Source organism: Aotus nancymaae, unplaced genomic scaffold (assembly GCF_030222135.1).
Source record: "Aotus nancymaae isolate 86718 unplaced genomic scaffold, 86718_ANA_hifiasm-v0.15.2.pri h1tg000029l, whole genome shotgun sequence".
In the NCBI taxonomy this organism is placed as follows: domain Eukaryota; kingdom Metazoa; phylum Chordata; class Mammalia; order Primates; family Aotidae; genus Aotus; species Aotus nancymaae.
The window spans coordinates 83,486,006-83,512,752 of NW_026988442.1; the positions used below are offsets into that span (position 1 = coordinate 83,486,006).

The window sequence follows — 26,747 nt, forward strand, 5'->3', positions numbered from 1 at the left end:
CATATATGAAAAGTTGGCCCTCCATATATACCAGTTTTGCATCTCATGAATACTGTAGTTTCTATACACATCTGGTTGGGAAAAAAATCCACATAAGTGGACCCACACAGTCCAAACCTGTGTTGATCAAGAATCAACAGCATATATGACCTTGGAAAAAATCATGGCATTGCTTCCTGTCCAAATTACTCCTAATTTCACTCTTTTCTAGAAGAATGGGATGGAGGTATAAAGCATGGTCCAAGGTAAACACCAGAAACCATCAGAGCTGGATAGAGATCACTGGTCAAGGGTGAGGAAGAAAACGCTCAGGAGATAAAGACATGAGAGATCCAGAAGGAGACGTGCAAAATGCAGAGTAACTGGGGAAGGCAGGTGAGCTTCAGGAGTCCTAGGCAGAGGAAGGGGTGGAAAGAGAGATGCTCTCCCAACCACAGGGGCTCTGCCTGCCTGCTTTTCCTCTTACAATCATCAGAGCTCCTACATGCTCCCCATGGAAATAGCATTGGTTGCTCTATCCAGTTGTCTTTTGTTTTTTCCTAAAAAATGGTTCAGCAATGCTCGGTGGCAACATAAGGGCAGGTATAAACTCTTGCCATTCAGGTGTGTGTGCTGACAGGAAACCAAGACACTTTCTTCTCAGACAGTGAATTAATACTCTTTCCACAACTACATCTTCATTTGTACTTTTAGGATAACAAAAATCCTATTCTGGTCAAATTTCAGATGACACTTTGAGCAGTGTCATCTTTCCTAGGTGGTAAATGGAAAGAGAAGACACTCTGGATTCTATGAGGGTTGGATTAGAAAGCCCACGTTAACAAGCACTTATTTGGGGGAGTGGGGAAAACAAAGGAATCTCACCTGGAGACACTCCAAGCTGTTTCACTCATTCATATTCTGCTTGCATAAGGGTCCTTCAAGTCTCCCTCCCAGAGATTCCCATGCATGGCAGCACTAGGCATTTAAAACAGTTTTCCAAAAGTCTTGGGGGTGTTATAGCCGATAACATCCCCAGATTACTGGGGACACTTTTTCCCTGACCATATCACCTGTGCAATCACTTCAGAAGAATATGTCACAAAGAGTCAAGGCAGAGCTAATTTGTAGTAAAAGATTCCGAGAAAAAGAAAGCAAGCTGGATGCTTCAACAGACAACATTTTAGGGGGACAGGGCTGGGGAAGGAGGGATGTGCAACAGTGTCCCGTAAATCTGATTTTACTGATACTATATCTCAGCCAGACCAGAATCAGTTATGTGCGAAATGATTAATCACCGTCTCCCTGAAATATTCAAGGTCCTCCTGCCTTTCCTTAGGATGGAAAAAAAAAGGGAACTCTGAAATATGATTTCAGGCTTTTCTTCATTCTATACTCTTTTAATAAAGTAGAACAAAAAATTTTGCCTTGGGTTTGGCTGAGTTATGGGGTTTATCTCCTAAGAGGCAAGGCTTCATTCCTCAGCCCAATCACCAAACTGAGTCCAAGTTATAAGAAGTCTGATAGAGAAGGAAAAATGCTCAGCCCATACCCTAAGGCATGAATTTATCAAATGTGGTTAACCGTTCTGTGAGACAGGTTTTCTCTCTATATTACAGAAAAGTGGACACTGCAGAACAAAATTAATTTAACTAACAGACAAGTGCTGATGGTTGTGAATGGCAAAGCCCAGTGTGTTTCTGACAAATGTGGCTGGTGAGTTACAAGAGAACACAGAGCACTGCTGGGGCAGAGGGGTGGGGAAGTGGGAGAACAAAGCCATGGAGCATTATCCCAGGCACAGACTACAGCTGGATCCCCACATACCTTCTCCGCATACTCGGACACAATCTGCTTGATCTCAGCAGAGCAGAGTCCCACAATCTGGCCCACGGAGCTTGCAGTGAGACGGCTCTGCAAGCAAATGGAGGGAATGTTCTCAAAACCAAGCTTTGTCTTCCACAGCACTGGAAAATCTGAACACTCTATTACGGTAAAACAGATAATATTCCTAGAGGAAAAAATAATTTGGCTTTGCCATATATTACCGACAGGAAGGGTTAAAAGAAGCCTCAGGACAAACATGCAGCTACCTCCTGAGTCACTGAGCTGATGGTGCTGGACTCTCCGCAGACCCTGGGCACCCCTGAAAAATGGTTCTTCCCTTCTATGCCCCATCCCAAGGTCTCACCTCCTGAGGGTCACCAAACAGAGCCTGCAGGAGATTTGGCAGGCCTAGGACACAGGGAATAGAGAAGAGCATGGAAAAGGACAAAGAATCTCAGAACTCTAAAATATCTCTTTACTACCATAGGCCCTTCCCAGGCCTCAAAAGAAATGATACTTTCAAAGCCCTTGGCTATACCTTCTGGACAGGCTTTGAGATCTGGAAAGACCAACTATAATGTCAAAATCCTGCTTCCTACCTAAATAGTCAACAAGAAAGCAGAAGACAAGAGCTGCCTCAGCATGAGGCATAACTCGTAGTTACGGTGAGGCAAGGCCAGCCCCACCTCTTCCGCAGAGGCCCTGTGAATCTCCCAGCAGGAATATTCTGCTTTCACAGGGGTCCTTCAAGTCTCCCTCCTAGAGGTTCCCATGGATGGCAGCACTAAGCATTAAAAACAGTTTACCAAAAGGAACTCCCCAGGGAAGAGGAGGTACGGTATGCTGGTGTAAGGAGGGCTCTGGAGAAAGTGGGCTCTCTGGGAGAAGACCCTCATCAGAGCAAGGTGGTGCCAAGTCCCCATCCCCACACATCCCCCACTCCCCCTCACCTCCTCATTTGCCATGGCGGTCATCTTGGTCATCAGCGATTGTATACGCTGCTGAAAGAGGAATGGATGGGAGCAGCAGTGAGTGGTTCTGAACAGGTAAGACAGAAGCAATATGCCTACATGGATGTTTGTGGTGATATCCAAGGGTGTCTTCCTTGATCCCGTCTTATGTGAGCCTCAAAGATAGGTGACAAAAGGTAACTCGAACATGAAAGGCCCGTTTGCTATGGGAGGTGCTGGCCCTTTGGAAAAGCTAGGGATAAGAGTACAATTTCTCCCAGAATGACTTACACAGAAACCTCAGACCTACATGGACCACACACCTCTTCAGCTGCTCGAAGCTCATCTTCCTCGTGGGCATCACCTTTTTCTGTAGTTGACAGCCCTGCTGAAAGTGCCGTTTTCTTGTCCTCAGCCTGCAAGGGAAGATGTGAAAACAGCTGAGCACTGGAGTTGGAGACTCAGCAGACAAAGGACAATACTGCCAAGAGGCATGAGTCTGAAACAAACACAGACCTGCAGAGCAGCACCACCCTGAGAGAATGGATACTCCAAAGGCCTGAACATCCACTCAAGTACAGGGCAGGCAGGTTAAGCTTCAGGAACTGGCAAATGCCTATTTCCATGTCCCAACTGCTCACTGATTAAATTCAGGCCACACACATTTGTCTGACTTACACTTGAACTTTGACTGGATCTTCTCCCTACTTTAACACTTTCAAGAGCAGATCACTACTGAAGGAGATTCTTCAAACTGTCCATTAAGACCAATTAGTGAGACATAAAAGTAATTTGGCAGGTATGACTAGCTCTGTATAAATTAACATATTAGAACATGCCAGAGTGCTTTGTAGTGAGGGGTTAAGTACCGCTTAGTGAAACTTTTGTTTTGGGGGTATTAGTGTGTGTACACTGAATCATGACGAAAAATGACACATTTACTGCTTAGAGTAACCCAGTTTGAATACCACTGGTCAGAATACCACTGGATGAAAACTGCCTTATCTGATGATCAAGCAGCATGCTCTGGACTCAGTCCCAGGCTCTAAATGAACCACATCAAACTCAAGGCACCCTGGATTAGCTCCTCCTCCTCAATCATGGGCTACAGGTTTTAATTCTATCTCTGTAATCCACCAGCTGGGTGACCTCTGATCCCTGCATATTAAGGATCTCTATGGTCAAATGAGAGGTTTGGTCTCAGATTCCCTTCTTGTGCCATCCCAATTCTAGGATGCTCTTCTATAACGAGTCTACCACTGCCCATGGGAACACTCTGAGCTCCTAACTGCTTGGGCACATCTATAGGAGATGAGACTTCTAATTCAAATGTGCCCTCTGACATAAGAACAACAGGACAAGCACAATTTGAACACTATTTCATGAACATCTCATGATTTTTCCAATCATAACCAAATTGCCCAGTCATATATAAAGACAATCTTTTCAGACTTAAATTACATATCAAATTAAATGTACACATCAAACCCTTATTATATACCAGATACAACATGATATACTCAAATCCAGAAAACACACTGCTGATACCTGCAGTGACTGAGATAACAATCACCACAGGAAGCAGAAGGGGAGCCTGGGAGAGCTATACAGTGGAGTGGGTGGCAGGGGAACATCACGGGGAATGAGTCCTGTTCAAGAAATCTGGGGGTCAGGTGGAGAATAATAAGAGGTTAATAATAGATCTTAAGAGGCCACTGACCACTTTAGCTGACACTTTATTATTTAGAAGGCAGCAGCTATGAACACAGGTGCTTATGTCAGACAGACCTCTGGGTCAGATTCTTATTAATTCACTTTAGAGCTGTGTGACCTTGGACAAATGACTGAGCCTCTCTGAGAATTAGCTTTCCAACCTGAAAAGCAAAAATAAGTATCCTCCTCATAGAGCTGTTAAAGGGAGTAAGTGAAAACATACAGAACCTTTAATATAGAGCCTAGAACACTGAAGGGGTTTGGCACCATAAGATTTATGCACCTGCCCTGCTGTTGACAATGAAGCATCATTAGTAACACACAAATTAACAGAAATCTTTGGGCATCCTTTGTGAAGTTAGAAAAGCCCTCCTGACTTACTGGCTCTTCGATGACTGGCTGCTTCAGCAGAGGGTGGGCCTGTAATTCACAGTTGTGCTCTACCTCACTGCTAGCACCCTGTTGACAACTGTCTAGAGTCTCTCGCCTCGGACAAGGAGTGGTCTGGGAGCCCTGGCAGTGGACTTCATCTTCATACTGTAGAGCTACGAGACCCCATGTGACTGACCCTGGGCCACAACTTTCTATCACCCCTCATTTCCAGCCCCAGGATGAGACTGCTGCTTTGCTCCCCAATCTGCAGAGGTGGCAAGCTAGAAAAGTCAGGACGGGGATGCAGGGGCCAAAGGCAGCTCACACATCCCTGCCATCACAGCCTGTCCAGGGACCTGGGCTTGGGCAGCAGCAGCCCTGCCATTCCCTTCCTGGGCTTTCCAGGGAGCTGCTGCCCAGCCTGTGAGTGTCAGTCAGAGGTGAGAGAAGTCACTTCCATCTCTCAAGTATTCTCTCCCATTATCTGTGCTTTTCTTACCTTCTCTGTTTTGCTCTGGTGGCTAAATCCGTATCTCCTGCAGGCCACAAAAAAGGAGTTGAATTACTACTCAAAAAATTATAATAAATTCAGTCAAATGCATTTTGGTTGACTTTTTACATGAAAAGCATCGAGATAATTTATGCCATTTGATGACTAGAGAAAATGTTACAAGGCCTAAATTACAAACATATTCCACTGTCTTTTGAATAAAGGGCCAGCCACCCTACTTGCTATGCAAATACTATAATGTAAATTGGAAGTCTCAGACAGTACAGAGTACAACATTTTCCTTAAGTGCAATCACGACTTTTTGAATCAGGAACAGCATTTCTGAGCCATAATTTAAGCTAAAAGCCTTAAAAATATCGATACAAACAAACATAAATATGTTTGCTTAAGCCAAACATGCTTTTTAATGGCTACTTCCATAACATAGAGTCTAGCACACTTTTTATTCTCAAACATAATCCAAGTACGATGCCGATAATGTGTACTCACTCCACACAACTTTAAATTCAAAGAAACACACAAGCACAATTCAGTTTAAAAGAGTTTATTTCCTGGCTCTAATTAATCTATGTTTTTTTAAAAAAGCAAGTATACCAGTGCAAAAACCATTCAACCCCCAACAAAAAGCAAAATGCAAAACACCTAACCCTGTACACCTTTAAGTAATTTGTAAGAAAATAAAGTTAATGCAAACAGCTAAGAAGAACAAATTGAGCCGAGTGCAGTGGCTCACACCTGTAATTCCAGCACTTTAGGAGGCTCAGTCAGACCAATTACCTGAAGTCAGGAGTTCAAGACCAGCCTGGCCAATATGGTAAAACCCTATCTCTACTAAAAATGCAAAAACTAACCAGGCAAGTGGCACATGCCTGTAGTCTGTTATTTGGGAGGCTGAAACCCCAGAATCTCTCAAATGCAGGAGGCAAAGGTTGTAGTAAGCCGAGATCGTTCCGCTGGACTCCAGCCTGGGTGACAGAGCTAGACTCTGTCTCTAAATAAATAAATAAAAATAAAGAACAAATTAAAGGTCACTCTCTGCCTAGCTTCTGCATGCCTCACTTGCTGTGTTGTGTGCTGGCTTCTCACCTGGGTCTTGGTCCTCCAGCTTCACTTCCCACACTCTTTCTGCCCATTCCTTGTCCAACTTCTGCATTGGCCTAATGCGCTTTTATCAATGGCAGGCCTCTTCCCTCATCAAAAAACAGAACATCCTCAGGAGTCTCATAAGGCCTCTCTTCTGTGGCTCAGCCTAACAACTGTTTCACCTCCCACCAGCAGCACCTTCTGCGTTCCTATTACAGTTACTACCTGAACAGAGAGCTCTGCACACACTAAGCTGTTCCCTTCTGTCCACTGCTTCTCCACTCACCCTTCACCCCTCAACTCTAAAGACTCCTCCCCTGTGAAGCATCCCCCATGCACATGTGCTCAGCCTGGCCTACCCATTCTGCATCTGTTCATGCTCCTCTCACTTCCCAGATGGTGATTACCTGCAACTACTACATATCTGTATCATTCTCCTGAGAGCAATGATTCTACCTTTACATCTGGTTTTTCCAATATTCACTGAACAACCCAACTAAACATAAGTAAAAAAAGTGCGAAAATCAAGAAGTCAAAAGTATCATCTGACCTTGCAACAGACTGTCCTATAACTGGGGAGACCAAAAAGTCACTGCTGGGCACAGTGCCCCCACCATTTAGAAATAAACCTATAGGTCCAAAGTATAGCAGACCAAGGTTAAATTTTGGCTATCCACAAAAATTCTGTAAAGGACCTTATGGTAGATTCTGTGGACTGGCTTAATATCTATTCCATCTTCCAGTACTGCAGAGGCTGGAAAAGAGACTATTTTCCATACTCCCTTGCACCTAGGGTTCTGAGTACTATTAAGGTTCTCCCAATCAGATTCATTTGCTAGAGTTCTGAATATGGAACAGTTAAAGGAGGAGAGAGGGAGGCATAAAGGTTCCATTGTGTTGTGTGGATCACAGTAGAAATAACCAGGTTCTGGGGCTAGCAGCTATCACAGTGGCTTCTAGCTAGCTTTCTGATCCTGGAGGCAGAAACAGCATCCTGAGCTCCAGTTCTAATGTGAAGCTTGGGAGCTGACCCTGGCTCAGCCTAGTTTTCATCCAGCCCTGTAACTAATCCCTTCTTTTGAAACTAGTGGGAGGGTTCCATTTTCTCAACCAGGGTACCCTAAACAGTACAGGGTCTTCCCAAAGTTTCCCACTCCTATAGAAGTGTCGTGCATCTCAAGTATTCATCCTGCCTTTTTAATGCCTTTAGTCTGTGGAGACTTTCAGGGCAGAAAACATACGGCCCTTATCTAAGGGACTTCATGGATTTTCCAAATAAGGAAGTAAACAACCAAATCTGAGTGACTTGATTCCCAGAACCCACCTACTCCTGCTTAAAGACAGAGGCTCTGGGAAGACTCTTCTAAGTAACCAAAACTACATTAGCCCCCGAGATGTGAGCTTCTGTGTTTACACAGCCAGTGCACTCGTTGCATGATGAACATAATTATCTGTCATGAGTAAACCTCTAAGCCTGTCTGTTGAGCTCCTGGAGAGGAAGAAATTTGCTTCATTCACTTTTAAAAAATATTTTAAAAACTGACTTATAATTCATATAATATAAAATTCACCATTTTAAAGTGTATTGCTCACTAGATTTTAGTGTATTCACGATGTTGTGCAACCACCACCACTGTCGAAATCAAAAAAAGTTCCATCACCTCAAAAAGAACTCTGTTACTCTTAGCAGTTAATTCCAATTTTTCCCTTTTTCCAGCTCTTGGCTACCACTGATGCCTTCTGTCTCTATGGATTTGCCAATTCTGGAGATTTCACAAAAATGAAATCACTCAATATGTGGCCTTTGTGTCTGGTTTCTATGACTCATGAGAATTCTTTCAAAGTTCATCCAGGTTGAAACACGAATCATAACTTAATTCCATTTTATGGCTGAATAATATTCCATTAGATGGGTAAACCACATTTTGTTTCATCAGCTGATAGACATTTAGCAATTATGAATTGCTAAATTCATATTTGTGCAATACATCATGCAATATATTTACAGTGCTACTATAAACATTCATGTACAGCTTCATTCACTTCGATATTGCCATTGCCTGGCAGTTCAGTGCCTGGCACATAGTAGGCACTCAATCAATGGTTGCTGCATGAATAGAGTCCACATGATTTTTCTAAAGGCCTCCTCCATGTCACACAGTAGTGAGGTTTCCATGACAAAGCTCTGTCCTCAATTGCCTATTAATTACTGCCTCGCTTTCCTCTTTTCCTATTGGCCCTGCCCGTTTCCCCCAAATGCCACTCTGATCTGCAGTGCCGCATGCTTCCATTCGCTCCTGCTTTCCTCTTTAGCTCTGATGCATCAACTCTTGCTATCCACACTGTCAGCACCAAAGAGCTCCTCCCATCATCCAGTTCACTTCCTCATAGCTTAGACCCAGGACTTGGTCTTTAAATCATGGATGTACACTTAGAACAGCACAGCACAAAAGAAATATAAGAAAGGACATACATACAATTTTTAAATTAGTAGGTTAGTAGGTTCACATGCCCAAGCTATTCCAAAGACAAACATTTTCCAATAACTAAATCAAGCACGAATTTTTAAATTTAAATTTAACTTAATTAAAATCAAAAGTCTGTTCCTGAGCCACACTAGTCGCATTTCAATTACTCAATAGCCATATATGGTTAGTGGCTACCATACTGGACACCACAATTCCAGAAAACAAACTAACTTTCAAGAACAATTACCTTGGGCCAAACTAAGACAGTTATCTATTTGCAATACATAACAAAATAAGGACATAAGGGGCCCTAAATACTAAGGACTGTGAACTCTCTTCCTTACTCATTTGACAAGAACTTACTAAACACCTTTTATGAGCATGCCATTGGCTTTTATCTTCATAGGAGACACAAATAGGTTGGGAGAGGTATGTCATATTTTATTTGCTAATACAGAATGCTGAAGTTAGCCTATTCCTCAGTATTCAAGGCCTAATTTTGAGCTGCCTAGAATGATTTCAAGGCAACTCAATAAATGAATACTGAGGAATAGGCTAACTCCAGCATTCTGGTGGCTGTACTCCAAACCTCCTCTTCAAAGTCGAATATACAACACATAAAATGTGTTGTATGAAACAGTAGCAGTTTCATAGCATGGTTAGGTGCTTAAGTTAGCCTCTCAAAATTGACCAAACCCATAATAAAATTGAAATATTATAGGTGTGCAATTTTGTTTACATCCGAAATCGAAACTATAAGTCTTGTTTTCCTCACACCATTAACACTTAGAAAAATATACCCAACATGTTCTTAACAGATAAACAGTCCTTAAGGTCTTCAGCGTAGTTGACAAGGCTCATAATTCACCTTTATGTAAACAGCTTAGAGTCAAAATAGGGGGAAGATGGAATGCTGACCTAAAAGCCAGAGGGCACTGTGGGTGAAAGGCTGATTAGTGACCTTCAACCCCAAAGAAGAAACACTGATTTCAGACCTTCTTGCTCTAGAAGTCAAAATACTTTTCCCCTGACAAGAGATAAGATAAGGTAGAAAATAGAAACACTGGCAGGGGGATCTGGACTCCTAAAGCTGTGATGTCATACTGCAGTGGGGGGTGGGTGAGGAAGTCAGGAATGCTGCCATGTTTTTTTGTTTTTTTTTTAAGAAAGAAAGAGAGAAAGAAAAAAAAAAAGAATGAAGGAGAGGAAGAAAAAGGAAGAGAAAGAGGGAGAGAGAACAGGAGTATTGCTTTATTGCCCAGGCTAGAATGCAATCTAAAAATGTGAATTGAAAACCTCTTTTATGCCAATAATTGTGCTTAACAATGGAGACAGGAAGGAATGCTGCCATGTTAAAGAGAAAGGGAGGATGGAGCAAAGTGAGTCATGGGGCCAGCAGAGGGCCAGCCTTGCTTGATGGGGGCAGGGAAGAAAAGGGCCAGAGGGTGAGACTTCCCATATTTGTGGCTAGAGAGAGGGCTAGTGTGAGGAATAGTAAGTTAAGGAGTCCATGGGCTGCCACCCCAAAATATAGCACCATAATATGCTGAATAACTTGAATTAAAGGTATTTGAAGTTCAGCAGATGTTAGAATAGGCTTTTTTCTCTTATCTGTATAAAGACAGGACCCGTTAAAGAAAACACAAGTGTCTTCCATCCACTCCCTGAAATCTCAGTATTTACCACAGAGCGAGAGACTGAAAATTGAATAAGATACCTAGAACCCAAACCATGGTCTGTTTCCATCCCATTCAATTTCCAGAGAGTAATTTATTAACCATGGTCTGATTCATTTCCCCTAAACATCATTTACTACCCCTCAAATTGCCATATTTCCCTATCTGCTTTTACCCTGTGAAGAAGGATATACATGCATCTGGACATCACTGGGTTACTGGGTAGTCACACTTCTGTGGTTTTCCCCCACACAATAATAAATTATGTATGCCATTCTCTCCTGTTAATCTACCTTTTGTCAGTTCATTTTCAGTGAACCTTCAGAGGGCCAAGGGTAAGCTTTCCCTCTGCACTCATACATAAACACACAAGAACAAGGAGAACTGGAAGGGGAAAAGGTCACATCTGAGGGCATTAAAAAACCTGAAAACTGTTGCTGCTAATAATGATGATTACAATAAGGAGAATAATGACAGCAGCTAGTGGTTAACATTTACTGAGTGTTTTCTACATTGAACAAACTGCTCAAAATTATATATGTATGTACATTTAGAACAGCACAGCACAAAAGAAATATAAGGAAAGACACACATATAATTTTTTAAATTAGGTTAGTAGCTTCACATGCCCAGGTTATTCCAAAGACAAACATTTTCCAATAACCAAATCAAGCACAAATTTTTAAATTTAAATTTAACTTGATTAAAATCAAAATTCTGTTCCTGAGCCACACTAGTTGCATTTATATTGGTACATATATGTTGAGCCTCTTAATAGTTTATTACCTTAATTAAGCAAGTCATTTTTTAAACTTTCTGAATGTTATTATTAGTCTCAAAGAGGAGAATGAGCTAAATATACTATGAGAATGTCCTAAGTACCCACTACCCCACCTACCCCAAACTTACCCTCTCTTTGCCAAAAAAGCTAAAAAGAAAACAAAATAACATCTCTCTCCTGCCCCCCCAAAACCCAAAACCTAAAACCTTCAGGAAAATGCCTACCAGAGCCTTAGAAATTAGCAGAAGTCAGCATGACCATACCAACAGGAGCCAAAATTGGTATCAAGACACTGCTCTTTCTTACTCTCAGAATTTGAGAAGAGTCAAGTAAAACCTGTCTAGCTTCCTTTCCTAAAGAGAGCCAAGCCAGACTCTCACCTCAAACTGCATCAATCACTCCTGAAGACAGGCAGGGAGGCTAAATCAGCAAGTTAAAGCCTCACTTGCCCACCTGTAGCTGGGCATGGCTAGAGAGACTCTCTCGTGATTCCCGGGGCTGGCTTCCTGAGCACACAAGCCATCCACTAGCACAGTGCCCCATGCTTAGAAGGGTCCTGCACTTGGCTGTTGTTGCTGTCTTTAAATTCTTAATAATTATCATTAATAACTGCTAACAAGGTACTCTGCATTTTCATTACATAGCTAGTCCTGGTTATGCCTGACTTGGAGGAGGCATTCAATTCACAGCAGTAACTAGTGAAATCTGGGGACAGCCATCACACGCAGCCTAAGGCCAGAACTACTTCAACTTCCTTTGAAAGAGACAAGTTTTTATTCTTAGGAAGAAAAAAATTAAAAACAAACAAACAAAAACAATTGCATGCACTTCCATTTGGAAACTAGAATAATTAAGCCTAATTTCTCGATGGTTCTCTCCAGTACCCTAGAGAGCACGCAAAGCCATCAGATGCTCACTTAGGGAAATGCCAGTGGCAGTGCAGTTAGTTCCAGCCACTCCACAAGGGTTGGGCTGTGAGGCAGAGCAGCACACGGGAGCCTCTCCCAACACAAAGGAAGGAAGCACAAGGAGACTTACTCACATCAAGGTATCAGTTACCCTAGAAAGAGAATGCACAATGGCACAAAAGAAGGTTAATACCCAGTGCCAACCAAAAAATTCAATGGGGAGAAGTATGTCCTTGCATTTTTTTAAAGTAAAAACTAAGGATATAATTTTTTTTTTTAACTAGAGATGTTTTTAAGAAGTGATAAAACTACTTCTAAAGTCTTCGTTTTCCTAGTTAGGATAATATTCACAGGAAAGCAAAATTATTATTCTAACACTTACAGCGTAATCACTAAAACTGCTTTCATTGCATTCATTTACCTGAAGGTTTTAATAAACAGCAGGGGCATGAAGGACAGACTACCCTACCCTCTGCAAATGCCTGGAACACTCCAACTCCCAAAGGAGGGCAGAGCCAGGTGCACATTCCTAGAGAAGAATTACAAAGGATACCCATAGAAACAGGTAATTCATTACCAGAGAAAAGTCCCCGATATTGGAAATCTCATAGTTGAAAGTAGAAACTCAATCAGGTAGAAGCCAATCAAGTTAATCCAAATGAAGCAAGTTAAATTAGCTTTTCTTTTAAATGGTTTTATAAAAAAGACACCTAGACTGGGTCCCACTCATTACCTGCCATATTCCAAAAGTGTAGCATGGATTCGAGACTCTTCATCAAGCAGCTCCTCTGCTCCCTGGTGGCGTTTGTATTTCCGACGGGGCTTGTACACTTCCTGTGGATGAGACAGCCAAGTTACTGAGTGTGAGAAGGCTCTCCTCTGAATTGGCTGCTGGATGCCTCCAGCCAGTAAGTAGAAGTGGGCTCTTTCCCCAGCACAGCCTGGATGTCCACAGCCCTGCTACAGGAGTACAGAAAGCACTCAGGGTGGCTGCCTTCAAGGAGTCTACTTCATTCTTTTTAACTAGATGTGCTATTTCTTTTCTTTCTTTTTTTTGAGATGCAGTCTTGCTCTATCGCCCAAGCTAGAGTGCAATGGGCTCACTGCAAATTCCACCTCTCGGGTTCCAGCAATTCTCCTGCCTCATCCTCCCAAGTGGCTGGTATTACAGGCGTGCACCACCACGGCTAGCTAATTTTTGTATTTTTAGTAGAGACAGAGTTTCACCATGTTGGCCAGGTTGTTCTCAAACTCCTGACCTCAGGTGATCTGCCTGTCTCAGCCTCCCAAACTGCTGGGATTACAGGGCGTGAGCCACTGTGCCTAGCTGATGCACTATTTCTTAATATAGATGTTTCCAGTTTATTTAACCCTCATGGAGGTACATTTAGGTTATTTCCAAGCTCTTATTAAAAACAATATTTATACTCGTATAAGTAGATTGCTAGGACAAGTGAAATCACTAGTTTGATGGGTGTTTATGCTACCAAGTTGAGCCGAAAGACAATCTGTACTGATTCAGGTGCCCATCAATTTGTTAATCACACCTTTGGCAACAAAAAATATTTGCAAGCCTTCTTGACACATAGGTGAAAAATATTTCACTGCTTTGATTAGCCTTCCCCAAATTATTAGTGAGGCTGGAAATCCTGCTTATTTGCCACTTACCTTGTTCAAATCTTTCATTTTCCTAAACTGTCATTTTTTAAAAACTGATTTGTAAACATGTTATATAACCTGAGTACTAACACTTTGACTTTTACTTAGGTAGCAAATAACTTTCATCCAATTTATTGTCAATTCTGTTTCAACTTGGTGCTTTTTGGTCCCATGACATTCTAATTGTTTATGTAGCCAACTTTATCGCCTTTATAGTTCAAGATTTTTATCATACTTCTTATCCCACAAATTACACAGAAATTATCAGATGTTACTTTTATAGTTATATTTGGCCTACAGATTACATTTAGCCTTTTAATCCATTTGGACTTTTTAATACAGTGAACAGTAAGAATCTAAGAGTTTATTGCCCTCTTCAATTCCTTCTGCTTTATGTTTCTCCACCTTGTCTTCACTATTCTTTTTCCAAATCTCCTAGTTCTTCTTACTCATTTTCTCTTCAAATGAATTCTAGTGTCGGTTCGTCAAGTTTGTTACAAAAATCTCTGTTGGGTTTTCATTAGAATCACACCACACCTGTAGAATATTTGGGGAAGAACTGACATCTTTATAATATCGAGTCTTGCCTTGAGAAGCAGGGAAGCAGAGTTTGCTACTGTACTGAAGTGTTTCTTATTCTTTAATAAAGTTTTCTAGAAAGAACACAAGCTTTTTATAGGTACTACCCATTCAGACCTTTCCACCACCCAGAGCCAGAAACCAGTTCACCAATCACAGATGTTAACCCAGAATCCCACCCTGCACAAAAAACAAAAACAACAACAAAAAAACACCTTAAATGGCAAAGAAGATTTCAATTCTTTTAGCTTTAATAGCAGAAAAGAAGAGTGGATATAAACCCTTCAGAGATAAATAGCTTTTTAACAAAAGTGTTTGGGGGTTTATCCTCAAGAGAATTTATGATAACAAAATGTACTGGAAACTTTCACTAACTTTTTAAATTATTACAGTGTGATTTAGTTATAAATATAGAAGCAAATATCCATCAACTTATCATGAGTTATATTCTAAACTTATATACATGCACACATATATATCCTAAACCATATATGTGGCATGCAGTAAATGATCAATAAATGCAGGTCTTCAGCCCCAGATGAAGTGGTTTGTCATTCTACCCCGAATGAATGTCCTTCTTGACTGCTAAGCCAGCTGTCAAATAGTACCCTAGTAGTATCTACTCAGGGATCTTGATGCAGGCAGGCAGCTGCTATGCCAGCAAGGTATTTGGGCTGCTCGTCCCCACATGGCTTCTTCTCTACTACCCAGGTTTATCGCATCTAATCATTACCTGGACATCGCCACAAAAAGCATTACTATCAGGCTTTTCCAGGTAGTGGTATTTTATTTTAATTGGATGTTCCCCATGGATAATTCTGGTTAACTTTATTACTATTTTACTTTAATATACAGTTTCAAGCATACAGAAAAACATTCTTTCTGTAACACACATGATATAATCTCAAACGATTTTGTAGAAAAGGAAATAGAACAGGGCCTGAGATGATGCTAAAGGGTTGTTCTTAAAAGTTCCTGCCACAAATATTCCCCAGTTTACTGCTGGTGTCTACATGAATAGGAAGCTCTAAATAACATAAAGCAGACTTACAGGGAGATGCAAAATATAATCAAACTACGTGGCGTCGATTACTGTGCGTGGTTTAGCTTCCACTGAGCTCTACTATTACAGCTTGAGCTTAACTTCTATTGTCCTTAGTTACAACTGAAAGAGTCAATAACCGAAGGCAAGAAATTGGATTCTTCTTAAAAAAAAAAAAAAAAGGACTAACTCCAAAACAAGAACATACTGACACCAACAACTAAAGGAACCTTTTATTCTGCCAAACAATGACAATGTTGGCTTTTGTGAATTAATCCTCACATGTTAAAAACTTCATATACATCTCACCTTTCTTATACACTTTATAACCACACTATGAAGTAGAGACAGCGTACACACTGTTAACTTTCCTTTACTACAGAGGAAGCAGACACTGAATAATTTGTCCAAGAACCATAGGACATTATGAGGCCTGGTCCTAGGTAACCTGGTTTCTCATTTCAAGGCTTGCCGCCGACACTAACTTGCCCAGTGTTGCCATTCTAGCCACCCATTAGCCATTTCAGCTAGCCTCTCACAAGACTCATTCTACAATCTGAAGCTGCCACATGGATCACAACAATGGTCTGCTTAAGTAACACAACCTAAATGCCAGGGGTTTACAGGCCAACTATAAAGAGCTATTGCTAAGTCACCCTTTAAAGCAACAGGTGTCAGGAATGCTGATGTCTAGTCCCATCTTTGCCACTAATCAGCTGCATGACCTTGGGAAACAGAGTTCCCCTCAATGGGCCTCAGTTTCTGTATCTGTAAAATGAAGTTGTACTAATAGATATTGAAGGACGCTCCTAGGATCTCTTCCTTTGTGTTCTTTTAATCTTGTAAAGATACTGACTTGATAATTATTAATTCCACATTAATTCCATCAAAAATTTAAAATTGGAGACTAATAAAAAATATACCATGCTTTACATAATGTGCTCTTAAAAAGGAATATATAATAAATTTATCCTTCTGTCATTAATCATGGTAACAATAGTTATAGTTATCAATTACTGAATAGTAGGTATGTGCCAAGCACATTCTGCGGTATCTGTGCTGCTCATTTGATCCCCACATCTTCTCAAGGTAGTTATCTTTGTTTTCTTTCTATAGATTAACTTAGGCACACAAAAATTAAAAAACTTGCTGAAGGTGAAAAAGGCAGTAAGTGATAAAAACAGGATGACTCCAGAACTGGGACACTTAAGCACTCTGCAAAATGTCTCATACCTCTACTTTCATCACCCTTTATCTAGGTTCTGATATTTGTTTTTGCAGATGCTAAAAGGCATACATGCAGGGTTAAAAAATTATGGTGACTCTTTCGTAAAGTAGAGAACTCCTGCACTGTGAGAGTCAGAGCTCTACTTTGCAGGTCTGGTTACAAGTCAGGTTCACTTGTCAGAGAAATTATTCTGAGTTCACATTCCTCAAGGCAGGGAAGGGAGGCAGAACAGCACAGCACCATGGCAGTGTCTCACAATTACTATAGACAACTTTTTTATTGAAATAGTGGAGCAGGCAGTGAAACAGCCACCACCAAGCTGGCATTCTACACTCAAAAACTCCAGTGGGCCAGCCCACACCCAAATCAACGGGAAGCTGACCTTAACAGTTCATCCTCACATCCCAAACCCAACTCCAACAGATCTATCTTACTTATGTGTCCTGTCAGTAATTCTGCCTTTTACCTAAAGGGACCCCACAGATGTCCTGAAAAATCTTGTAAGAAAAAGTTACTACAAATGGGACAAAACAATGCCTCTTAAAAATTCTCACATTAATAAAAGAACAACAACAAAAATGAAGTGCCTAGGTACTGACTGAAGGAAATGATGAAAGGCGGATGGATGGCAATCATTTCTGTAGAATTTTCTTCAGTGACACCCCTCCCCCTTGTTCTTCCACTCTCTTTTACATGAGCTCTGCTATGTAAGTATGCATCTTCTGCTCTTTAAGGTACAGCACAAGTCCCACCTCAGGTCTCCTTGAGTCTGTACTAAACAGCATGACTCGGTGGGTAAGAATAAGATCATTGTGTTATAGAAGTGAGCTAAAGATGGCTCCTATGTTGCAGACTTCTTCACAGAAGACTGACACCCATTGGCTCAAAAGCTGACCAGCACAAACTCAAATTTTTACATATCAAAATGTTTTATACATAGCCTAAATAATCAGATTTATTTTTTGTCATTTAGACCCTGCCTACTTTGCAAACCCTTCAAAACTGCTGGCATTTTCTAACCATAGACAGGATAAGCCCTGTGGCTATGAAGACCTCAAGCCACTAAGGCTCTTCATAGGCCTCTGACCCACAGACTCCCTGTGTGAGGCTCAGCAACATCACCAAGAAAGATGAGCTTCCTCTACAATCTGGGGGACTTCCTTTCCCCTCCTCCCACTCTGGATGTTGCCCCTGCGTCCAAGCTTCTGGATGGTCTCATGGTGCAAGGGACTCCTCTACCCTGCAAGCAAACCTGTCAAAGCATCACCCAAATAAAGCTTATATATACTGCTGCCACTTCTAAGGATGGCTAAACACAATCAGCTAAAGATTTAATATTTAAACACTTTTATGTTATGTCTAAGCAAGAATAAGTAAAAGCCTATTGGTTGAGGTGCAAAGGCATCATGCTGACCAAAAAGATAACAACAGGACAGCCCCACCTGGCACCCATTCTTTGGCTGGGCAAAGGGTCTTTGAATGAGAAGTCAGTCAATGTTCCCATAGGAACCGAAGAGGTGGTGGGAGAGAACCCAACCACTCTGGATGCATTTGAGTCTCTGGGACCCGGAGAAGTAATATCCCAGGGCCCTGAAGTAAGTCAGCAATAGTACTGCAAAACTGGTGCCAGGAATATGAGGGAAAGCAGAGACCAGGTGAAAAGCCAGAAAAGTGGAGGAACGCCAACACCTGTTGTGTTAGAGTCAGGCGCAATATCAAAATCTGGCTCCCTCTTCCTAGCTCTGCAGCTACACAGGGAATTTATTAACCTTTCTGAGCTTCAATTTCCTGATTTGTAAGATGGAAATAATAATATATAACTCCTTGAGTGTTAACGAGGGATAAAGGAACTAATGCTTGTTAAATGTCTACTGAAATGCCGGGCACATGGTAGGCACTTAATATTACACAGCAGCTACATATATATTTTATAAAAGGCTGGGTCTAAAAACTTTTATATTTTATAAAAGGCTGGGTCTAAAAACCTATGTGTTTGACCTTATTTTTTTATTCCTTAATTTTCCATTCACAACTTAAAATTAAGGATTTCCTTTCCTTTACTAAGTAAGGGAGGAATTTTCCTTGAGAAGCAAGACAATAAATAAAATTTCAAAAGGTTTAATTTTTTGTCCTGACTCACAAGAATAGGTCAGGGATATGCACCACAGCCCTAGAGTCTCTGAGAGTTTTTGGGACTCTCATTTCAAGTAGCTAAGAAAGGGCTTGCAGAAATGGTAGGAGGGAGGGAGGAAAGTTAATGGTGATGAAGTTCAGCTAAGAAACCTACACAGACAGCTCCTGGAAGTGAGGGGTATTTTCAGCAGATGAGAAAAAGAAAACCCAAAGACAACCTTTAGCCATCCATAAAGATTCTTTATCATTCCTGCTGAAAATATATTGCTGATCAACTGAGGGTAAGTTCACGCATGAAAAAGGAAATAAACTAAACAATACAAATTATAACCAGGGACTCACAATTTTTTGCCATTTCCTTTCTTTTTTTTTTTTTTTTTTTTTGAGACAAGGTCTCACTCTGCCACCCAAGCTAGGGTACAATGAAACAATCACAGCTCACTTCAGCCTCAACCTCCCCAGGCTCAGGTGATCCTCCCACCTCAGCCTCCTGAGGAGGTGAGACTACAAGTGCATGCTGCCATGCCTGGCTAATTTTAGTATTTTTTTTAGAGATGAGGTTTCACCATATTGGCCAGGCTGGTCTCAAACTCCTGGGCTCAAGTGATCTGCCCATCTCTGCCTCCCAAAGTGCTAGGATTATGGGCATGAGCCACCAAGTCTGGCACATTTTCCTTCATTCTGATACTATTTTCTCATCACCTAGCAAACAGCATTTTATCTAGAAGCTCACAGCAGTGCAGTTACAAGACTGGGTTTGAGTCCTGCCTCCACCATCACCACTGTGACATTGGGCAACTTACATATAACCTATCTGTGTTTCAATTTCCTCATCTGTTAAAAACAACAACAACAACAACAAACTGCTACTTCATGGGATTCTTGTGAGGACTAGATAAGTTAGAGATGAACACTCAGAACAATGTTTGGGCACTATGTAAGTATTTGTAATTATCACATATTCCTTAATTCTCTGCAATCACATTACAAGCAGAAGTGGATTAAAAAAAAAAAACCTCCATTAAAAATTAGAAGAAAAATTAATGTGACTCTAGGGGCCTTAACTATTCCATGGGCATAGAGATGCCAGGCCCACTTTCAGTACTAGGATGACTGACAGCTATAAGGGCCTTTTTTTCCAAGCTATAGGGCCAAAGCCTATACCATTTTCTCATTCTCTACCCAGGGATCAGAGTGAGATTTACAAATGAAGATATTCGATTAAGCATTAAAAAATTTTAATGTTTGAATGCGGCTTTTGTTACCAAAAAAATAAAAAACCTTAATGTGTACTATTTTGAATAAACAGATTTAGAATAAAATTCAAACAGTACAGAGTTTACAGGAAAAAGAAAATTTCCCCTCTAGTCCTGCTGCTGGCCTAGCAATTTCCTGCCTCAGAAATAATGTGATTATCACCTGGTTTTCATATTGTTCCAGAAATGAAGTAACATTTAAAACAGGGTAAAACAGTATCTTATCCAACCAATTGGTTACTATTTGCCATGAGAAGTGTAGTTAGCTTTTTTTTTTTTTTTGGAGATGCAGTCTCGCTCTGTCGCCCAGGTTGGAGTGCAGTGGCACAATCTTGGCTCACCGCAACCTCCACCTTCCGGGTTCAAGTGATTCTCCTGCCTCAGCCTCCCAAGTAGCTGCGATTACAGGTGTGCACCACTACACTCGGCTGATTTTTCTATTTTTAATAGAAACGGGGTTTCACCAGACTGGTCTTGAACTCCTGACCTACCCACCTCACCCTTCCAAAGTGCTAGGATTATGCCCAGCCAGCAGGAATCCTTAATAGCATACAAAAGACTCTATATTGGTAAGTGAAAAAAACCCACAAAATTATCTTTAAAGTATGATTCCAATTCAGTTTAAAAATGCACAATTAAAACATGGAAGAAATATGTCCAAAAATTAAAAGTGGTTGCTTCTGTGTTGTCAAATTAAGGTGAAAATCAACCTTAATTTAATTCCCCTACATCTATCAACCTTTTAAAAACTTTTGAGGATGCTCTAAACTGAATACCTATTTCACAACCAGGAAAGAAAATTACTCTGAGGTCATATCATTCTTTCTTATTATTATTGTTTAATACTGCCACCAAATCTGAAAACAATATCTGGCTTTGGAGTGTCACTTTCTTAAAGGTTTTCCACCCCTTCCATTTCTAAAATGGAATTGAGAAAAAAAGAAATTACAATCATAAAGTGATCAAGACCTTTTGTTCCATAGGAGATTTTCATTTCTTTCATTACCAAGATTGTTCTTTTCAGAGTAATCACCTTGGTAGACCACATATTTATTTATAAGATAAGCCAGTTTGGAATTCTGTTTCTGGAAAGACTTTGTAGCCAGTTCACAAAGCCACAAACACCAGACAATATCAATCTTCACAGTGACACAAGGTATGTAACCCATGTCATCTGTATAAGAAGTACATCTAATATAAGAAGTGGCATATTAATACAAGAAACTATGCAACTATTAAAAACCAACTATATTATTATGATATAATTTAGATTAAGTAAAAAGCATGCAAAACAACACAACAAATTATTTTCAGAAGAGAGAGAATGTGCACTAGGCTTTGTTCCCCTCAGCTCAGGTAGGAAGGCTGGGAGTGGAGAGTGCAGCTGACAAGGTTCCACAGCTCTGACTCAGTGTTTTGTAAATGGTCAAAGCCTCCACTAACCCACGTGCTGGGAAAGTGGGCACACATGTGCAGACTCCCCGTAATTAAGATACACTGTGAATGGGTACAAAGGCCCTCCCAGAGCTTCCCACACAAAGCTCAGAGGCTATTCTGTCTATGCAAAGCCATCATGGGGGTGGGGACAGTAACCTCAAGTTATCATCTCTATTCATCATCTACTCTTCAGAGTTCTTCAAAGTTTACACCTGCCACTGGGATAAACTAAAAAGGGCTCTATGTTTGGCTATTTCTCCCTTAAAACTGTAAGTGAGAAGACAGAGCAGTAGTGTGTCAGGTTCTACCTGTGCATGCTGGTGTCCTGGCCCTGAGCAGGGAAGCACAGCCATATGGGTCTAACTCCTAAGCAATCCCTGCAGACAAAAGCCTCAGGAGCAGCACTTTTGTGATTTAAATCAAAGGGCTGAGATTAAGCAGGGCTCTGACAGAAGAATACAGCCAGGGAACTAACTTACTGAGAGGTCCACAACTGTCTTGATGGCCTTTTCTTTTCTCTTTATGAAGTCATCATCCTACAAGACAAAACAGAGAAATTAAACAAATCCCATGGGAAAATTAAAACTCCAGTGAACCACTCAGAGTCTGCCTTATGAATTGACTTCTCATCACTACTTTGCCTGAAGAAGTCTCAATTTTCTAACAAATTGGAATATATTATCCATAAGAAAACTAGGAATCCTGAAGATGGCTCCAACATAGATCCCTACACAGTCAGTAAGAAAAAGGGGGTCATAAGGAGTAGTGCTTAAAACAAGAGTTCTCATTTCAAATCCTCTTAAGCACTGAAACCTCAGGTAAGTTACTTAACCTCTAAGCCTCAGTTTCTCTGTCTGTAAAACAGATATAACACCTATCTCAGGAGGCAGTAAGGATTAAAGAATAAAAGCCATAAGATGTGTTGATACTGGCATGTAGTAAATACATGATGGCTATTAGCTATTACTGTGGTAATTATTATTATTATTAAATTGTTACTATAGAGATATTCTGGGCAAGTGGCCTCTCAAAAAAGCTTTATACAAAAATCAACCATTGTTCTTAAGTTAATAAAAGTTTTAGATCAAATACTAAGTTAATAAAACAGTTTTAGATCAAACACTAAAACTCAGAGAAAATGATAAAATTATAGAGCTTTGCACTCAGTGGCTGTGAAAAGAGGCACTAATGATACCAAGTAGGAGGTGGGAATATAGGGGAGCCTGAGCTTACTCGGCTCCTTGCAGGGGAGTCTCTAAGTGTGCACTCTGGTTCTCAGCGGGACAAGAAGAGAAAATCACAATACTGACCTCAGGGAGACTATAAGTCTTCTGGAACTGGGATACAGAGTAGGAGCGGATATAGTCACCCATCTCTTCTTTTGTTTCTATAGCTCGTTTCACCAGCCACTGGGGAAGAAAGTGAAAAGACATGAGTTGCTAAGGACAACATCCCACTGCAGTGAAGGCCAATTCAGACATGGCACGACTCATGAACTCAAATCAGCACAGCTGAACTGAACAGGTGATAAGAAACTATCACCACATGCTGTCCTATAGGAGAAGCAACCAGCTGGACATCCCAGATGTTAAGATCCAGTGGGACCTAGTGCTAAGTACTCACGCAGGAGCTTTAAAGCCTTATGTAATATTGCTGAGCCACAGTTTTCCTTTCTGTAAAAGCGTATCAGTTCCTTTCACCTCACAGAGCCACCATGGGAGCAAATGAAATCACAAGTAGAAGAGTGATCTGTAAATACCTGAAGCACAAAACAGAGTTATCTCCCAACTTCCTGGTCCTACTGGCAGGTCTTCATATAAATCTTTTTCCTGTGCTCCTTACACCACAGACCAGGGAAAGGGGAGAGAACCACAGCAAATGCTAGTGTAACTTCCCATTTGACAGGTGAAAAAATGTCCAAAATACTCAGATTCAACAATGGTGCATACTGAGTACACAGCTGAAGGCACTGGTTTATCCTGACATTCACAACATTCTCTCTTAATCCTCACAACTTTGGATAGTACTGGCTGAGTTTTACAGAACCTTAAATGCCGGGAGACTATATAACTTACTCATGGATCCATAGCTAGCAAGCTGCAAAGCTGGGAGTCACAACTCAGAGACTATTCTGCAAGGAAGATTGGACAAATGATTTTATGGAATGTTTCCCAGCTTTGTTAGGCTCATACCCAGAAACAGCTGCTCTTCACTTCTCCCAATTTAAAACTCCAGTTATTATCATTAAAACACTACCCCACTAAAACCTGCAGAAGATCCAACCAGTCTGAGGGCAAGGGTGTAAAGTATAAAAAGAACCTTTGCTTTTCCTCCCCAGCTCTTCATTCATTCTCTTTATTACTGAAGAACATCACAGAGGGGTTCCACTCCCTCCCCAGAGAGAGCTACTACATCTCAAAAGCAGTTTTTGGTTAGTAGTTATGTTTCCCCAACAGCATAGCACACTTGGTGAGGGTTAGCCACCTAGGAAAGCAGGCACATGGCACATAACACAGTGCTGCATGGTGCTCCTGCAGGGATGGGAAGAGATGCTTGTTCATAAATCACAGCCAGCTCAAGAAAAGCACATGTTTAGGAAATAGCTGCTCAGAACAGAGATGACTACAAATAACTCTATGAGGAATATTCCTTGCTGTTAGTATCTTCCATATATTTCTACCACTTCACACCCAAACAGTGACCTCTGGCACTAACTAAAATCCAGAACCAGATACAGACGATCAGAGAGTGTTCAGAACAATTGTAGCCCCTCACCTGTACTCTATCCCAGTACGATGGCCCAGGACAACTAAGGGCCAACTAAGGCATTTAGGTCATTGCTTAACTCAATTTAGCTCTGCTTTCTTTTGAACTGGGAGACCCAGTTTCTGGCTTTTCACATCTGCTTCTCTTTCAGAGCTGCTTCCACTAATCCCAGATCTACCCCGAGTTACTGCTTGGTTGGATCCTGGAGATCATGATCCCACTAGGAAGGGAAAGCGTGTTGAGTCGAAACAGCTGTTTTGGAGTTTCCAGCATGAAAGGCTATACAGGGAAACTCTTGGACAGCCTAGCTCTGCGACAGGTTCCCTAGCACTCAAGAAAAATGTCGACCTTCACAGGACTCACATGTCCAACACAGGAGAAAAAAATATGTCCTAGAACCACCAGGAACTAGAAGTTAGAGCTGTTTTCTGACATTCAGAGAACGTTACTACAGCTTTGCTAAAATGGCATGAACACGATGATGAGCTTCTAGACTCACACAAGAGAAGTAGGTCAATGGCCTCAACTGCGGGCCCATGATTATTCTTTCACTGGTGGCGGGGGAAGGGTGGGGGTGGGGGTGGGGGGTGGAGGAGGATCAACAGGGAAAAGCTACAAGCACATGGTGACTTTCATCATGTTAAATGTATTTAATTTGAGGGATTGCTTTTTTCTGAGCTTGAGAATTAAATGGCCATTCTTTTAGGAAATGATAAAGGAAGAAACTAGTTATTTTTTTTAAAAGTATCCTTGCCTGGCAAACTACAGGTGGCAACCCTAGGCCAATTCAATCTTGCTTTAAAGTTTGACAGGTCCATGAAATTAAGAAATTGTAACCACTAGCCTGGGGCCTCCCATCCAGACAAACCCTCTAGCTTTCCACTCACAGTGGAGAACATTCAGACCCTCAAAACACCCAAACTCACTGCAGAAGATCACTTCCCATTCTTCTTCTCACAACCTGACTAGATTTTTTTGCCCCCAGAGTCCTAGTGTAGGGTTAAAAAAGGTCTAATCTCTAAAGATCCACATTTTAGGGGAAAGGTAACAGTGTCACAGTTTGATGATGTCAGAGGTTTCAATAATAATCAACACAGGGCCCCAACTTCCCATTTTCACAAAAACAACCAGGTAGTGTCCCCTTGTATGTATCAGAAAGACAAAAAGGCTAACATACAAATCAATTTCAAGGTAAAGTCTTGGCCTCAAATTTACAAATTTCATGGCATTTGATTTGAAGTCTAGTGGAGGGCAAGATTCAACCCGTAACAGTAGTAACAGAAATAAGTATATAGCACTTAGAGAGCACTTACTAAAATGGTCAGTCTTTCATCGACATGCTTTAGACATACAACTAACTTAATTCTCATCCTATCAGGTAGGTGCTATTATTTATTTCTATTTAACAGAGAGAAAGTTATTTACCCAAGGCCACACAGAGCTAGAAAGTGACAAATTTGAACCCAGGAGGTCTCCAGGGTCCATACTCTTGACCCCTATATTTCATAATCTTAACACAGAACTAGAAAACTTTTCTAACTTCTAGGGCTGTGTACCTTCCTTCTCAGTGGCTGCATGAATGGAGGAGTGGAAAAAGCACAGGCTTGGAGACAGAGTTTAGACTGAAACCTTTGCTTGTCCACTCAATAGCTCTCTGCCCTTAAGCAAATCAATTACCTTCTCTCAGTCTCATTTTTCCCAAATGTAAGGAAATTACATTTCTCACTTTCCTCAAATGTAAGGGATTATAATAAATGCCTCAAAGAACTCTATTAGGATCAGACAGAAAGTAGTGTTCACACAGCTAGCAACACTTCTGAGTCCCTTTGCGCCTCCTCCTTCTGAGATGCCTAGAGAGGAAGCCCACATAGAATGGCACAGAATGCAGTTGTCCCAAGGAATCTGTGGGGGATTGCTTCCAAAACTCTCTAGATACTGATCCACAGATGCTCAAGTCCCTGATATAAAATGGCACAGTATTTGCATACAACCTAAACACATCCTCCCCTACATTCTAAATCATCTCTAGGTTATAATACCTAATACAACGTAAATGCTACGTAAATAGTTGTTATACTGTATTTTTACATGTGTATTAATTTTTTTCCAGCTTGTTAAATTTGTATTACTTTTTATTATCGTATTGTTATTTTTATTGTGTTTCTCCCCATCCCCAAACATTTTTGATGCATGGTTCGTTGAATTTATGGATGTGGAACCACGAATATGAAGGGCCAACTGTTTGGGAGCTGTACAGCATAAGCTACGTAATCATAGGGGTTTGGGAAACAGCTGGAGGCAGAGAGAAGTCTCCCCTTTAGGCATTAAGCCATACTGACTAAATATCTACACATTGTAAAACATTCTGGTAGGTACTGG

General features: G+C 41.0%; 1 protein-coding gene across 2 annotated transcripts in view; it reads right to left on the reverse strand.

Moving 5' to 3' along the window:
* CCDC93 (coiled-coil domain containing 93) overlaps window positions 1–26,747 on the reverse strand; it is a 91,286-nt gene that overhangs the window by 51,910 nt on the left and 12,629 nt on the right. Inside the window, exons 5-11 of one of the 2 annotated variants that reach the window (XM_012468400.3) lie at window positions 22,913–23,011; window positions 22,082–22,138; window positions 13,002–13,102; window positions 5,341–5,377; window positions 3,080–3,172; window positions 2,757–2,804; window positions 1,807–1,893 (exon numbers count right to left, since the gene is read on the reverse strand). In XM_012468400.3, the coding sequence (XP_012323823.1) occupies window positions 1,807–1,893; window positions 2,757–2,804; window positions 3,080–3,172; window positions 5,341–5,377; window positions 13,002–13,102; window positions 22,082–22,138; window positions 22,913–23,011 (522 nt within the window). Of the gene's footprint in view, window positions 1–1,806; window positions 1,894–2,756; window positions 2,808–3,079; window positions 3,173–5,340; window positions 5,378–13,001; window positions 13,103–22,081; window positions 22,139–22,912; window positions 23,012–26,747 lie in introns of both variants that reach the window. The other variant, XM_012468399.3, reaches the window with a different exon arrangement.